At 39.7% G+C, this 16,505-nt stretch overlaps 1 protein-coding gene across 2 annotated transcripts in view; it reads right to left on the bottom strand.

The window, feature by feature from the left end:
- CENPE (centromere protein E) overlaps positions 1–9,591 on the bottom strand; it is a 65,535-nt gene extending 55,944 nt beyond the window's left edge. For both annotated transcript variants that reach the window (XM_066280982.1, XM_066280983.1), the window contains exons 1-8: positions 9,464–9,591; positions 8,024–8,115; positions 5,602–5,691; positions 5,039–5,157; positions 4,210–4,329; positions 3,120–3,201; positions 2,888–2,955; positions 2,744–2,809 (exon numbers count right to left, since the gene is read on the bottom strand). In XM_066280982.1, the coding sequence (XP_066137079.1) occupies positions 2,744–2,809; positions 2,888–2,955; positions 3,120–3,201; positions 4,210–4,329; positions 5,039–5,157; positions 5,602–5,691; positions 8,024–8,115; positions 9,464–9,519 (693 nt within the window). In that variant the 5' untranslated portion in view covers positions 9,520–9,591. The remainder of the gene's footprint in view (positions 1–2,743; positions 2,810–2,887; positions 2,956–3,119; positions 3,202–4,209; positions 4,330–5,038; positions 5,158–5,601; positions 5,692–8,023; positions 8,116–9,463) is intronic.
- Between the last annotated feature and the right edge of the window lie 6,914 nt (positions 9,592–16,505).

Raw genomic sequence — 16,505 nt, 5'->3', positions numbered from 1 at the left:
GAATAAAGAATAGATAGTGCACCCAGTCACAAAGCAGCAATGAGCTTCGTACGTTCAAAAGATAGAAAGGGCAGCATGGCAGAGTGAAGCAGACAGGACAAGAAGGAGTAAGCAAGGGGAAGAACTCTGGATTTTGTAACTGCAGTGGGAAACCATGAGAGGGCTTTAAGCAAGTGTGGTGTGTCTCGATTTAACTCTCTGAAGGATCAACTGTGAACTGTAGGTGGAGAAAGGATTGGGGAGGGGCAAGAGCGGCAGCAGGGGGCTCAGTTAGGAGGCAGCTGCGATGGTGGGTTGGGCTAGCTACGCAGGTAGCAGTGGGGATGGTAAGTAGTAGGATGTCTTCTTTATTCTTCTTTATTCCTTTAATTTCAAGAGCCTAGTACTGTGCTCACAACTTGGTCAAGGTTCAGTAAATATTCTTAATGCATTTAAAGACAGAGATTTAAATTAATTCTCTCTGTGGAGACTTGCTGGGATAGCAGGTAATTCTGTACCCTTTCTTGATAGCTCTAGCTCAGATACTTCTTTCTCTAAACACTCAGAATTCTAATCTTTCTTGTAGAGTATCTAGTACAGGTGACCTGGATACATAATAACAGGGCAAAGTGGTAATGAAGTCAGCATGAATTAAGGTATAAAGATGGGAACCGGCATTAGCGTTCAAAGATACTAAGAGGCCCAAACATCTATAAGAGAGGAGTGCACGTGGAGAAGAAAGTAAAATTAGATAGGGTAATTAACAGTGGCCAGATCTTGTCTAAGGAAGTGATCCAACAAAAGCAGTGCTTAATAACATTCAAAATCTGCATGACTGACTGAAGAAAGGCGACCAGTCAGGGAGGCCAGGCCCAGGAAAATGTGGAGTAATTCAAGAGATGAGAACCTAAGTGAGTATGACACCAATGTGAACGTTGAAAGATGGAATCAGTAAAAAATAATGATAACTGGACAAAAGGGAAGGAGGAAAAGAGTCAAAACGACCTGGATTTCCAGCCTAGGTGATCAGGATAATGCTGGTACTACTGGAAAAAATGAAATATTCACTATCATAGAAAGAAATTAATTTAGTTTTAGACACTGTGAAGTTTGGACAACAATGAGACATACGATTATAACATTTAGGAAGACATATATTAGACCTCAGAGGCTCCAGGTAAACATCTGGCCATCATTAACAGACAAATGATAATGTCTGAGGTCAACCACAGGAAGTAAGAACAGCCACAGAACACCATGTTTTTGTTGGAAGGGCAAGAGAAAAGAGGCTGCAAAAGGGAATAGAGAAGCAGCACAGCTAGGAGAACCTGGATATTATCACAGAAAGGCCAGGAGACACTCAAAGGCTATCTACAAAGAGCTAGGAAATGACTCTGGTGAAAACTTCTTCCCAAGAAGATACTTAGGAGTAAGTGAGAAAGCTGAAACGTTGTTGGACCAGATGGTATCTACGGTCAGATGACAGAGCATCACATGAGAAAAGCCACCAAATGAATCACTGAATACGTTTAAAGTACTAAAGCTAAATTATTAAAAGTTGGAATTGTAGTGAAATATTACGGGTCAGGTTTGGAAATCAAAACAGACATCAGTTTTTGTGTTTTTTGTTAAATTAAAGCAAGACTAGTTTCCTAAAATAAACTTTTACTTGTACAGTGAGGTAAACTAAAATTAGGTAAATAAGAGTAATTTTTCAAAATCTAAAACTGAACAAATATAATATAGATTTATTACTTTTTCCCTCTTAAGTTTTCAAGTCAGATAGAGTAATCTTAAGTCACATCCCACATCAAGCTAAAGAATTTAGGCCGTGAAGATGGAGAATGAAACTATAATAAAGAATTAAAAGGAAGCATGAAAAGGGACAGCAATAAGACTTATTTATGTGAAAAAAGGAATGTTCACATAATGCTTACAGCCACTTATTCAAAAAACAGGTATTAAACATACACTATGTACAATGTCTTGGGGCTACAAATGAAAGAAATATCCCTCTTTGTTTCAAGGGATTTATAGTCTAAAACACTGTGCTTATAATGTAAGATAGATTTTCTTATTATACTTAAGAATGAACTTGGATAATGTGATTTATTTTTAAACCATTCCACTTAGTTTTTTATTTTCCAAGTTCAATTCTACTGGCTAGATTAAAAAACCAAAAAACAAAGACTCCTCCCACACCCCCACACAATTCCAAGATTACTTTAATTCTTCAATGTGTAGGAAAAAACAAGACAAAAAACCAAACCCCCAAGTCCCCCTTCATCACTGGTTAGAAAACGCCTCAAACCCTAACATCCACATTTTAGGAGATAGCAGCCATATTATAGGAAGAAAGATCCTCTGAATCCTTCCTGCATTTCAGCTTGTAATTTCATGTGACATATGACACTAAACTATTTATAAATAATTGTAACTATTTAGTTAACAGTTTTAAAAAACATTTTTTAAAAAATTCTTATTTCTTGATTTTGGGGGGGGGAGAGATGGGGAGAGGAGGAGAAGAGAGGGAGGTGGGGAGAAGCGGGAAGCATCAACTTGTAGTAGTTGCTCTTGTATGTGCCCTGACCAGGCAATCTAAGGGTTTTGAACTGGCACCCTCAGCATTCCAGGTCAATCTTTTATCCACTGTGCCACCACAGGGCAGACCAGCTAACTGTTCTTATGAAACCAAACATCTAGCAGATGAATTCAGCTTTGCTTTGGACTATATGGCACATTATCATGGTTCATCAGTACTCACCAAATGGGACACTTTGACAGCTCCTTCACAGTTAGAAGGTTCCCCTTTCTCTCTACTTTCCAAAATCTAGACAAAAAAGGCATCTTGTAGAACCATTAGTGCATTCTTAATTAGAAAGACCAAATAAGAGAAAGAATTACCTACCATCCTAAAAATGGTATGAGAACGACTGCTTCTTTGATTCATCTTTGTAATTCCATAATGTCTGTTCTCTATAAGCAAAGAGTCATATTTCAGCTGTATATATTAAAGTCCAAAAAAAACCCCATGAACTTTTACTTTAGCTTAAAAGTGAAAGTGTGATTTGAAGCCCCTAAATACATGCAATAGAATAGTTTTTAACAATGTTTTGAAGAAACACAGCATAAAGTCTTACTTTCTCCCTTTCTGATCCACTTCAAAGCCATTTCTGATGTATAAACAACTTCTTCTGTGAGGTCAGACACATACACGTTCCTCTGAAACAAGTTTAATTATGGGAAGAGTAGAGGAATAGAAGTCACTTAAAAATGCATATCAAAAAGAAAGTGTTAACTACGATAAAATTCATTTGTAGAAATTAAAAGTGCAAAATGGAAACTAGAGTATGAAAATAACAAATAAACTTATAATATATATTTACAATTTATTTACTATATCAAAGCACATCAAATTCTAACCTGAAACTTCTTTCTTGCTCCTTTTAGGAACTTACATCAATATATACTGCTCACAAAAATTTAAGTATTTCCAAATGAAGCTATAAAATAACTCCTAATTTTTGTGAGCAGTGTATATTACAACTGTCAATATTTAAAACCACACATACAGGTGTGGGCAAAAGTAGTTTACAGTTCTGAGTACACAAAATAGTTTTGTTTCGTCTTTTTAAAGAGAGGCAGGGAGACACACACACACACACACACACACACACACACACAGGAACACTGAGTTGCTCTTGTATGTGCCCTGACTGGCGAATTGATCCAGCAACCTCTGTGCTCCCAGATGATGCTCCTACCAACTGAGTTACCTGGCTAGGGTTTAATTTTTATTTATTTTTAGAGAGACAGAGAGAAGAAGGGAGAGAAAAGAGGGGAGGAGGGTAGGGGAGCATTTGTTGTTCTACTCAGTCTTGCATTTTTTGGTTGCTTCCTGTGTGTGCCCTGACTGGGGATGGAACCCACAACCTTGTTGTTTTAGGACGATGCTCTTAAGCGACTGAGCCAATTGTCCAGGGCCATAGAGTTTATTCTTGTATTATTACTTATTAATTATTGTATTATTTGTGTTATACTGTAAATGTACTTTTGTCCATTTCTGTATTACTTAAAAGATGATCTCTATAAATGCTTAAGAAAACATAACACAAACCCTATATACAGGAGATACTTAAAAAAATATAGAAATTAAAGGTAAATGTTCAAGAACAATAATCCCAATAAATTATCTCTTTTTTGAGCCACTTTGTTAACTCTTCTACTCACATTGAAGTCTTCTCGAATTATTAAAGGCTTCATTTTTCGAGTGTCACAAAGTAAATCTGCAATGGTTTCATTGTAGATCTCCATGTAAGACACACGTAAGAGAAATTCCCTATCAGGACACTAGAGGAAAAAAATACATATAAAAACATTACAGGTCACCCAATTATGAAAACCTAATACTAAATGCTTCTGTGGCAATATTAAAATATTGTTTGAGAAATTATCTTCATAAAACAAACAGAAAAACAAAAAATCTCCTTATGATTCTGTTAGCAATGATAAATACAAAAACAAAAGCACAAGCAGTTTCAGAATAGTATCAGAATTAGAAGAGTCCAACTCTATGACCTCAAAATAAATGCTATTCACAGATGTTCAAATAAGAACATTAAAAATCATAAAAATAACAATAAAAAACCTAATTTAAATAAAATAAAACTTTTACCTAATTAGGTTGTCTTATCTGGTCCTCTGCTTCCCTCGTCTTTTACCTACATCTATTTTTTACTGCTCCTCGGGAATCACTGGTCGGTAAACAAAGCAATGAGGAGCTACCCAGTCTGATAACCTTCCTGTTCCTGACCGCCCACTCTGTGGTAGGAGTATTACTGTCTCAGGATTTAAGGCAAAGAATGAAGCACTTGAAGCTCTAAAGTAAGTTTGTGGGGAAAAAAGTGAATCTATGTCATGCCCTTCTTTTCTCCCCCTGGATAATTCTGAGATAACTGTAAATCTACTTCCTTTCAGAGTTATAAGAGAACACTGAAGTTGCTATCCTATTATTACTATTTTTACCTGTACATACTAGAAATTTAGCTAAGTTATTTACCTTCTCAATTTTTTGGAAGATGTCATGAATTGCCCTGGGTATTACTCCCAAATGATCTTCTGAACCCATCATGGTATATGTTTTCCCTGAAGCAGTCTGCCCATAGGCAAATATAGTACCTGCAAAAACAACACACACACACACAACAAAGATTAAAAATGAGACTATAGTGTCTAACTTATCAATATGTATTTTTATTTTTAATTTATTTTGTTGACATGGTTTCAAGTGTCCCACTCAATACATCAGCCTCTACCCACCACATCGTGCCCCCTGCCCTCTGCAAGGTCTCTTTCCATTCCCATTTCACCCCCTTTCCCCCCTCCCCACCTTCATTCCCTTTCTCTCTGGGGACTGCTATCCTCCTGTCCGTAGCTATGAGTTATATATATGTAATTTGGCTAACCCCTTCACCTTTGATCTTATCCCCACTTCCCCCTTCTCTGACAGCTGTTCATCTGTTCCCTGTGACATTGCTTCTGTTTCTGTTTTGTTCATCGTAAACTATCAATATTTGTTGTACAGATACCCAAGATTAAAATGTTTCTGCAGTGAATACAAACCATTGTAGCCTTGTATAGCAGAATCTATGATTGGTACTGCTATTTCTTCATAAACATTTTTAGTGGTTTCATTACTATGAAAGACACGATCTAAAAAAATATATATATATGTAAGTTAAACCAAACAAACTGAGTTTTCATTCTTGAATTAGTAATTGCTCAAAGAAATTAAATTGTCAGAATATGGTATAAAATATTTAAGGCACAACATTTTCTTCAACTTTTTGGTCCTGTGGAAATACAAGACTCTATAGCAGGGGTCCTCAAACTTTTTACACAGGGGGCCAGTTCACTGTCCCTCAGACCGTTGGAGGACCGGACTATAAAAAAAACTATGAACAAATTCCTATGCACACTGCACATATCTTATTTTAAAGTAAAAAAAACAAAACGGGAACAAATACAATATTTAAAATAAAGAACAAGTAAATTTAAATCAACAAACTGACCAATATTTCAATGGGAACTATGCTCCTCTCACTGACCACCAATGAAAAAGGTGCCCTTCCAGAAGTGCGGCGGGGGCCGGATAAATGGCCTCAGGGGGCCGCATGTGGCCCTCAGGCCGGGCCGTAGTTTGGGGACCCCTGCTCTATAAGGTAAAATGCGTCAGTCTTCACACAGTAAAAATACATGACATCCATGTTATGGGCTTTCAAAGAGACATAGTGGCTAAATATGGGGTCTGGAATCAGACTGACCAGAAATCCTGGTTCTGAGCCTTATAAGCTGTGTGACTTTGGACAAGGTGGTTCACGTCTCTGTCCTTCAGTTCCCGAATGTAGAAGCAAGAAGGTCTAGTTCAAACTAAACCAGTAACAGCAAACATTTGGAACAAAGGTACTACAAAAAGCTGAATTTAGAGGGAATGACCAGTTTGCTGGTTGCTAAAGGCTGGCTTAGGACAGCATTTGCCATGATGAATTCACTAGTCTAGGATGTGGTCCTCTGCATTTTTTAGCACATTAAAAATGGGCCACTCTTGCAGTGGCAGCCTCACATTACAAAGCTCACAAGAAACGGGTTTGTGAACCAGGAGGAATATTTATCAACCTGCAATGAAAAATTGAGGGAGCCTACTGCTTGAACCATGCCCATATATCTTCCCTGTTGGCAAAACTATAACAAAAACCAAAGTGCCATCTGAAGGCTGCTTAGGCATCATGATTTCTGAGCAAGGAGAGATGGCAGGATGATTCAAATCTTAATACCGTCTTCAGATAGGTGAGTGAGTCAAAATCCTCTATGGGCATGTATGGTCACTGAGAAACTGTAGCACCTGAGTCGAAGTGATTGTGCATCCCTTATTTTTTATTTTATAACCTCTAGCACGTAGTGCTTTACCTTAAAAAAAAAAAATATGGTAATACTTCAAATAGTCCTTTACCAGGAATCATTTTTTCTACTATATATATCTTTGCCCTACAACCTTATATGTTGGTTTTCTACTTTAACATTAAGTTGACAAGCTAATCATTCTTACTCCTAAGGTTGTTGAGAGGACCTCACTGCACTCTTTGGTACCTCACTACTCTTTGGCAGCATGACAGTGTGGCTGGAATATAGATCTGGAGCCTGATGTCCACTTGCCAGCTGTGTGATTCTGGCCCCTCTGTTTTAAAATGGAATAGTACCAGTCACACAGCACCTACTGCATAGGCTTGTTAGGGGATTAGATGAGTTAATATTGAAACGAAGTGCTTAGAAATGTGTGTGGCGCATTGGCAGCACTCTATACAATAAATCAGGCTAGTCAACCTTTAGGGCCTCCAAGTCCCTTTGTCCTACCTAGCTCTCTGTCATCCTGCAGGTCTCAGTTTAATCAGTACCATTTTAGACACCTAAACTAGTTAGATCCCCCACTCTAAAGTCCCGCAAGGCTTATGTCGTCAGAAGTGTAACTACTTGTTTAAAGTCTTTTTTCTGACTGTATGATAAGCTACACAAAAACGGGTGGGTTCTTGCTGTATTCCAGTAAAGAAGGAATAGCCTCACTATTATTGTTTATAGAGATTTCTTGAAAATAATTGTGGAAAAAATACAAAATTGAAAAATCTTAAATATGACTTGACATTAACATATTATAGGCTAACAGAGTTTTAGGCCAGAACCACACTATAAATAAGAGGAAAAATGATGTTTAGTTATAAGGCACTCTGACTAGAACTGTGTTTTAAATATCAATTTATTATCTCACTTATCATCCATGAATGAACAATTTTAAAGTTTCCATTGACACAATTAACAGAAGGTTTAGTTTCACCTTTAATGCAAATTCAGTATTATATAAAAGCCTTTTTACTCTTAATAGGAACAGAGTAACAGATTAACTTTTTTTTCCAATGAATTTTTTGAAAACAATCCATGTATAAGCAATTCAAACCATGTTGCAGATTAACTTTTGATGCTATTATAACCTTACCAAAATTGAAGGATTTGCTCCCATCAACTTGATAAATAGCATTATTGTCAGTTTTCCAATAAACCTGGGTAGCATCTCCAAGAGCTTCTTCTCTAAAACAAAACAGCACATTTTACTATAACTGGTCATAGAAGCCGTGTTATATGGAAGATAATTTAAAACATTTTGTTTTCTGAATATTTTAAAAGACAGCAATGACTGATACCATATATCAGAGGACTATGGGAAATCCACCCACTATGGAAAAGGGTCAAGTCTTTCAAACAGGACTCAGTAACCTCCTGCCCTCTCATGGGCGCTCCCTTGTGAAGCTCTTCCCTGCCACCCTCTTACCCAGTACCAGTAGCTGAAAAGATACATTCAAAATGCAACTCTGCTTAGGTTCCTCTCCTTTAAAACCAATAAAAATCATCTGAGGTGCTTAATATGGCACACGAGATCATGTTTATTTCTCTCTTCAACCTTATCTTCCTCTAAATTCCTATATAAATCCTAACTCCCTACAAATCAACTATCTGAAGGTTCCCACAAGATAACAGAGTCAACTCCACTGTTGAATGTTGGCTAATCTTTCCATTAAGTAACTTTATTTTTTCACTCACGGAAAGTGTCAGGAGTTTCCTGATGGGGGTCCGGCCTCTCCCCTAAACTGTCATCTGACGGAAGGGCTATGACTCCTCTAGCAAACACTCTCCATCGGCCTATCATGACACTTGTCAAGATGTAATAGTTTCTTTACGGGCGAAAGCCAAGAGACCACAGAAGCAAACAGACTTTATTATTTCCCCTCCCTGCCTTTACTCTATCGCATTTATTACTCCAATATCTACCCGTTTTAACATTCTATATTGTCTATTTTGTCTCCCTGCCGCCCTGCTCTGCCTTGCCCGCCCCGCTCAAAAGTAAGAGCCACAGGGCAACGACTGCAGTATCTGTTTAAGGGACTCCGTGCTAAAAGAAATCCGTATGGATAAATATCAGCCATTCAGCTTTCTGCATGTTGTATTCAGTCACTATCTGAAGTCTCGAGTACGTACTGAATACAAAGCAAAAAGGCAGACTAGGTCTTGCTCTTAAGGAGCAGACAGCCAAGGGAGACAGTCGGTGTAAGAGGACTGCCGAGGGCCGGTGAGGCTCCTGCGGACACGCCTTCCCAGGGGTGGGTGGGCAAAGCAGCGGCAGGGAAAGCAGCGCAGGGGGAGGTCCTAACGTCAGCGAGACCGAGTTACACTCCCCTTCAGAGAGAGCGCAGAAGGAACGTATCTAAACCCTCCGGGTCTTCCCTGTCACGTTACAGACCACGGGGCCAGGCGAACAGAGGGTCAGCGGCCCAGCTGGCCAGCAGCGCGCTCGGAGGCAGAGCTCAGGAGCCCCCGCAGGGCTCGGCCCTCCGGCTTCGCGCCGGGCCTCCCGGACGCCGCCGCGGCCCCGCACACCTACCTGCTGTTGAGCGGCCGGAGCCGCACGCAGACGGCGACGGCACCCTCCTCCGCCATCCGACCAGTTAGTTAGGGCCCCAGCGCACTGGCCCAGACGCTCCGCAGCTGGCGTGGCTGTGCACACGGGCGGTTCTGCCTTTGAGTTTAAATTTTCCCAACGCCGCTGCTGATTGAGCGCGGCCTCGTGACGTCACGGGCCGTTCCACCTGGGTCGCGGCGCGGGGGTGCGAGGCCGGCGGTGCCAACATGGGTATAAATCGTGGGGGAGGCGCGGTATAAAAGAGTATGGAGGAGGATGGAATAGGGGGTCGCCCCGAGGGGTCCGCAGGATGCACGGGGAGCGCCTATCCTGGTAGTGGCAGAAATATCTATTATCTGCTAAAGCCGCTGACGTGCAGACAAGGCCCTCACTAATACCGTTCTTTACATCGTAGTAGAAGTTCGCAATCTATGGAAAAACCAAGGCAGAGAAATATTTTTCAAAGAATCACACTGTTCAGCAACAATAACGACAGCAATTCAAAGTCCCTCTCCAGCCTGGAAACATAAGAATCTTGCTGTGCTTCCTTTGAAAGGTTTAGGTTTAGGTTTTTCCTTTTTCTTGTTATCTCTACGCTCCTGTTTCCACTGGCTTTGAGTTCTGAAAGGACCAAAATTTTGCTACCCTGAAACTGCCTCTTGGGAGACTGATTTTTAAGCTGTTTATTAAGAAACAACACCCAGAAGGAGGCGTCCCCCTTTTCTGCCCAACAAATTTAGAGAAACCGGCTTTAGGAAAGGAGCCTTGGCTTAACCACTGATAGGGGGACTCAAGCGTTAAAATTTCAGCTTGAGTAATGGTGGCTTTGGTTGTAGTCAGTGGTCTTGATGGTTAATGCAAGTTGAGGCTTTGTTTCAGGAGCTGGAATTCCTGAGAAAGCCTGCATAACTTAGGAGATCTGCAAGTAGTCCACTTCTGTGCCCCAGGGTTCTGCAAGCAAACTTTTTGTGCTCCAATGACAGAATGCCCCACTGACTATGATTGAATTCACTTTGCCTGTGATCTGTTTAACTTTCACTTGAAATTTGGAAACCTTTACCTACCCTTTTCTTCCCCTTACAAAAAAGTTGGGTCAGGATAGGGGGTTGAGACGGCTTTGGAAGCCTTAGATAGCTGGCTGTGGGGAAAACAGTTGTGTTAGGCTTGCTTGTGGGTTTACTGGCTGCAAGCATGTTCCTTGATTGGTGTGTGTGTGTGTGTGGCAGCGCCATGTGTGTGTGGTCTGTGTAAGGCTGCAGGTGCTTTTCCTGGGCAGCAATTCTCCCAGATCACTGTTTCACCACTGGGATGTGTGGTTTTTCCTGCTCCCTTGCCTTTCACTGCAAAAAGCAAAATTTCCTTATTAGCTCTTTTCCTTTTGTTGCTTATTTGCTCGCCTGTCTTAGTGAGCCTCTAATAAACTGGTATGGCCCGACACTATAGCGCCTAAGTTCCTCTACCATCTACCCGAATTCAGTGAAAACCTGTGTAATGTCAATGGCTGAGGCCAGACAGGTTCACATTGGATTTGGGCAGATGATAGAAAAACTGCAGAGCCAGAAAGGGTTGGGCCATTTCATTTAATAAATTCTCACAACGGCAGATCAGCACACAGGCAGGGAAAACTACCTCTTAGGCAAGCAAACAGCAAAATGGCCCCTCACAGTGGTGGGCAGACAATTCGTGCATTTGCAATCCCCCATTTCTCCCATAGTGCAAGCACCCATAGCCTTATGTAGGCCATGCACCCTTGCCACTGCCACATGCTCATGCACTAATCACGCAAAGTGCTTGCAGCTGGTACACTAGCGAGTAGGCCTAACACAGCTTGCCCGACAACCCGCCTGGCCTCAGCCACCAGCATTACACTGGCCATCTGAATAAAGCATGTATAAAAGATTCATTCAATCTCTGTCTCTACTTATTTGGTTGAAATGGTGACAGGCAGCATGAACACCGATATTTCTGGTTTCACCACCACCTTAAGAATCTGTTAATTTTAGCCCTGGCCGGTTGGCTCAGCGGTAGAGCGTCGGCCTAGCGTGCGGAGGACCCGGGTTCGATTCCCGGCCAGGGCACATAGGAGAAGCGCCCATTTGCTTCTCCACCCCTCCGCTGCGCTTTCCTCTCTGTCTCTCTCTTCCCCTCCCGCAGCCAAGGCTCCATTGGAGCAAAGATGGCCCCGGCGCTGGGCATGGCTCTGTGGCCTCTGCCTCAGGCGCTAGAGTGGCTCTGGTCGCAATATGGCGACGCCCAGGATGGGCAGAGCATCGCCCCCTGGGGGGCAGAGCACCGCCCCTGATGGGCGTGCCAGGTGGATCCCCGGGGGGCGCATGCGGGAGTCTGTCTGACTGTCTCTCCCTGTTTCCAGCTTCAGAAAAATGAAAAAAAAAAAAAAAAAAAGAATCTGTTAATTTTATTATTAGCCCAGCTAGAATATGCTAGGCTATATCTAATAAGATAATAAAGAGTTTAAAAAGCTATGCTTTAACTTAAATTGAGTGGTCAGGAAAGGCAAAGAGCTTCATTAAAGATAAACTGAGGCATACTTAAAACATCTAAGAGTTTATTTGAGCAAAAAATCAATTCAAATCAGTATTTCATCTAGTGGTTAGAAAAGAGCTTCAAAAACCTATAAAAAAATGAAAGACTTTTATAGGCAGAAGGAAATGGAATAAGGATATTATACTAGTCCAAAAAGTGGGTTGGTTATTAAAAAGTTACTTTTCTCTAGGGCAGTGGTTGGCAAACACATTAGTCAACAGAGCCAAATATCAACAGTACAACGATTGAAATTTATTTTGAGAGCCAAATTTTTTAAACTTAAACTATATAGGTAGGTACATTCCTTATCGAGGTAGTGCCCGCACATGTTATTTTGTGGAAGAGCCACACTCAAGGGGCCAAAGAGCCGCATGTGGCTTGCAAGCCTAGTTTGCCGACCTCTGCTCTAGGGCAGTGGTCCCCAACCTTTTTTGGGCCACGGACTGGTTTAATGTCAGAAAATATTTTCACGGACCGGCCTTTAGGGTGGGATGGATAAATGTATCACGTGACCAAGTCAAGCGTCCAGAGTGAGTCTTAGACGGATGTAACAGAGGGAATCTGGTCATTTTAAAAAAGTAAAACATCGTTCAGACTTAAATATAAATAAAACGGAAATAATGTAAGTTATTTATTCTTTCTCTGTGGACCGGTACCGGTCCGTGGCTCTAGGGGATATCAGGGGCCTATCAGGAAGGTTACTTAAATAGTGCTTAGTTGATGATTCTCGATTGACTGGTTTCAATTACCTTTATGGGAGAGCTAAGAATGTAATTAAGTCTTAATTTGGTGACATGGGGATTAGATGAGCAACTCCATTTTGGGTCTGTTTTTTTGTTTTTAACAGATTAAAGAACTGGTTTAAAGTAATGTGTAGGGCAGCTGTGTTAGGCTTGCTTGCTGGTGTACCAGCTGCAAGCACGTTGCTTGATTAGTGCATAAGCACCTGGCAGAGGTGCTGGCGATCAGGGGGATTGTGGATGTGGGTTGCCTGCCTGCCACTGTGAGGAGCATTTCTTGCCATTTGTGCTGGAGAAGAGATTTTTCCCTGCCTGTGCTCATGTGCCTTTGTGAGACTTTATTAAACGGTAACGGCCCAATGCTTTCCGGCTCCTCAGTTTCTCTACCGTCAGTCCAAATCCAATGTGGACCTCCCTGGCCTCGGCCGCCGGTGTTACATTATGGAACATTTTGAGAGAGAGTTTTAAAATTTGCATGCATACAACTTCTCTGAAAGAGGATGAACATTTTTATTAAATTTTGTTTTTTACCTCAAAGATTAATATGATACATACATGTGATGAAAAAACTTAAAGTAGTACAAAATAAATCACAGTGAAAAATAAACCTTCCTATCTGATTTGTCTCTCCAAAGGCAATACTGCAGTTTCCTGGAGTATTATGCTGAAACTAATCTACAGATATACACATATATATATTCCTTTTCTATATGACATATCTTTTTACATACATAGGTACCTTCCATACTTGCTGTAGTGGACTTTTCTTAAAATGTGATCTTTATATAACTATTTTTTTTTTTTTTTTTAGTGTTGAAGTCCAATCTTTCTTTCTTTCTTTTTTTTTTTAATTTTATTTTTTTAATGGGGAGACATCAATAAATCAGGATACATATATTCAAAGATAACAAGTCCAGGTTATCTTGTCTTTCAATTATGTTGCATACCCATCACCCAAAGTCAGATTGTCCTCTGTCACCTTCTATCTAGTTTTCTTTGTGCCCCTCCCCCTCCCCCTTTCCCTCTCCTTTCCTCCCTCCCCCCGTAACCACCACACTCTTATCAATGTCTTTTAGTTTCACTTTTATGTCCCACCTACGTATGGAATAATGCAGTTCCTGTTTTTTTTCTGATTTACTTATTTCACTTCGTATAATGTTATCAAGATCCCACCATTTTGCTGTAAATGTTCTGATGTCATCATTTCTTATGGCTGAGTAGTATTCCATAGTGTATATGTGCCACATCTTCTTTATCCAGTCATCTATTGACGGGCTTTTTGGTTGTTTCCATGTCCTGGCAACTGTGAACAATGCTGCAATAAACATGGGGCTGCATGTGTCTTTATGTATCAATGTTTCTGAGTTTTTGGGGTATATACCCAGTAGAGGGATTGCTGGGTCATAAGGTAGTTCTATTTGCAGTTTTTTGAGGAACCACCATACTTTCTTCCATAATGGTTGTACTACTTTACATTCCCACCAACAGTGGATGAGGGTTCCTTATTCTCCACACCCTCTCTAACATTTGCTATTACCTGCCTTGTTAATAATAGCTAATCTAACAGGTGTGAGGTGGTATCTCATTGCAGTTTTGATTTGCATTTCTCTAATAACTAAAGAAGATGAGCATCTTTTCATATATCTGTTGGCCATTTGTACTTCTTCCTGGGAGAAGTGTCTGTTCATGTCCTCTTCCCATTTTTTTATTGGATTGTTTGTTTGTTTGTTGTTGAGTTTTATGAGTTCTTTGTATATTTTGGATATTAGGCCCTTATCTGAGCTGTTGTTGGAAAATATCATTTCCCATTTAGTTGGCTTTCTGTTTATTTTGTTATCAGTTTTTCTTGCTGAGCAAAAACTTCTTAGTCTGATGTAGTCCCATTCATTAATTTTTGCCTTCACTTCTCTTGCCTTTGGAGTCAAACTCATAAAATGCTCTTTAAAACCCAGGTCCATGAGTTGAGTACCTATGTCTTCTTCTATGTACTTTATTGTTTCAGGTCTTATGTTTAAATCTTTGATCCATTTTGAGTTAATTTTAGTACAAGGGGACAAACTGTAGTCCAGTTTCATTCTTTTGCATGTGCCTTTCCAGTTTTCCCAGCACCATTTATTGAAGAGGCTTTCTTTTCTCCATTGTATGTTCTTGGCCCCTTTATCAAAAATTATTTGACTATATATATGTGGTTTTATTTCTGGACTTTCTATTCTGTTCCATTGGTCTGAGTGTCTACTTTTCTGCCAATACCATGCTGTTTTGATTGTCGTGGCCCTATAATATAGTTTGAAGTCAGGTATTGTAATGCCCCCAGCTTCATTCTTTTTCTTTAGGATTGCTTTGGCTATTAGGGGTTTTTTATAGTTCCATATAAATCTGATGATTTTTTGCTCTACTTCTTTAAAAAATGTCATTGGAGTTATGGGAATTGCATTAAATTTGTATATTGCTTTGGGTAATATGGCCATCTTGATTATATTTATTCTTCCTAACCAAGAACAAGGAATATTCTTCCATCTCATTATATCTTTTTCGATTTCTCTTAACAATGGTTTATAGTTTTCATTATATAAGTCCTTTACATTCTTTGTTATGTTTATTCCTAAGTATTTTATTTTTTTTGTTGCAATTGTGAAGGAGATTATTCTTTTGAGTTCATTCTCAGTTGTTTCATTGTTGGCATATAGAAAGGCTATGGACTTCTGTATGTTAATTTTGTATCCTGCGACCTTACTATATTGGCTTATTGTTTCTAGTAGTCTTTTTGTGGATTCTTTGGGGTTTTTGATGTATAGGATCATATCATCTGCAAAAAGTGATACCTTTACTTCTTCTTTTCTGATATGGATGCCTTTTATTTCTTTGTCTTGTCTGATTGCTCTGGCTAGAACCTCTAGTACCACATTAAATAAGAGTGGAGAGAGTGGACAACCCTGTCTTGTTCCTGATTTAAGGAGGAAAGCCTTCAGTTTTGTGCCATTTAATATGATGTTAGCTGATGGTTTATCATATATGGCCTTTATTATGTTGAGATATTTTCCTTCTAAACCCATTTTGTTGAGAGTCTTAAACATAAAATTGTGTTGTATTTTATTGAAAGCCTTTTCTGCGTTTATTGATAAGATCATGTGGTTTTTGTTCTTTGTTGTGTTGATATGGTATATTACGTTAACCGTTTTACGTATGTTGAACCATCCTTGAGATTCTGGGATGAATTCCACTTGATCATGATGTATTATTTTTTTAATATGTTGTTGTATTCGATTTGCTAGTATTGTGTTTAGTATTTTAGCATCTGTATTCATTAGAGATATTGGTCTGTAGTTTTCTTTTTTTGTGCCATCCTTGCCTGGTTTTGGTATGAGGGTTATGTTGGCCTCATAAAATGTGTTTGGAAGTATTGCTTCTTCTTCAATTTTTTGGAAGACTTTGAGTAGAATAGGAACCAAGTCTTCTTTGAATGTTTGATAAAATTCGCTGGTATAGCCTTCAGGGCCTGGACTTTTATTTTTGGGGAGGTTTTTAATGGTTTTTTCTATTTCTTCTCTACTTATAGGTCTGTTTAGGCTTTCTTCTTCTTCTTGACTCAGTCTAGGAAGGTTGTATTGTTCTAGGAATTTATCCATTTCTTCTAGATAGTTGAATTTAGTGGCATAAAGTTTTTCATAGTATTCTACAATAATTCTTTGTATATCTACGGTGTCCGTGGTGATTTCTCCTCTTTCATTTTGGATTTTGTT

The sequence above is a fragment of the Saccopteryx bilineata genome, chromosome 5 (genome assembly GCF_036850765.1).
Source record: "Saccopteryx bilineata isolate mSacBil1 chromosome 5, mSacBil1_pri_phased_curated, whole genome shotgun sequence".
NCBI classification, from domain to species: Eukaryota; Metazoa; Chordata; class Mammalia; order Chiroptera; family Emballonuridae; genus Saccopteryx; species Saccopteryx bilineata.
The sequence above is the reverse complement of the archived record's forward strand: the minus strand, read 5'-3'. Positions and strand labels throughout refer to the sequence as shown.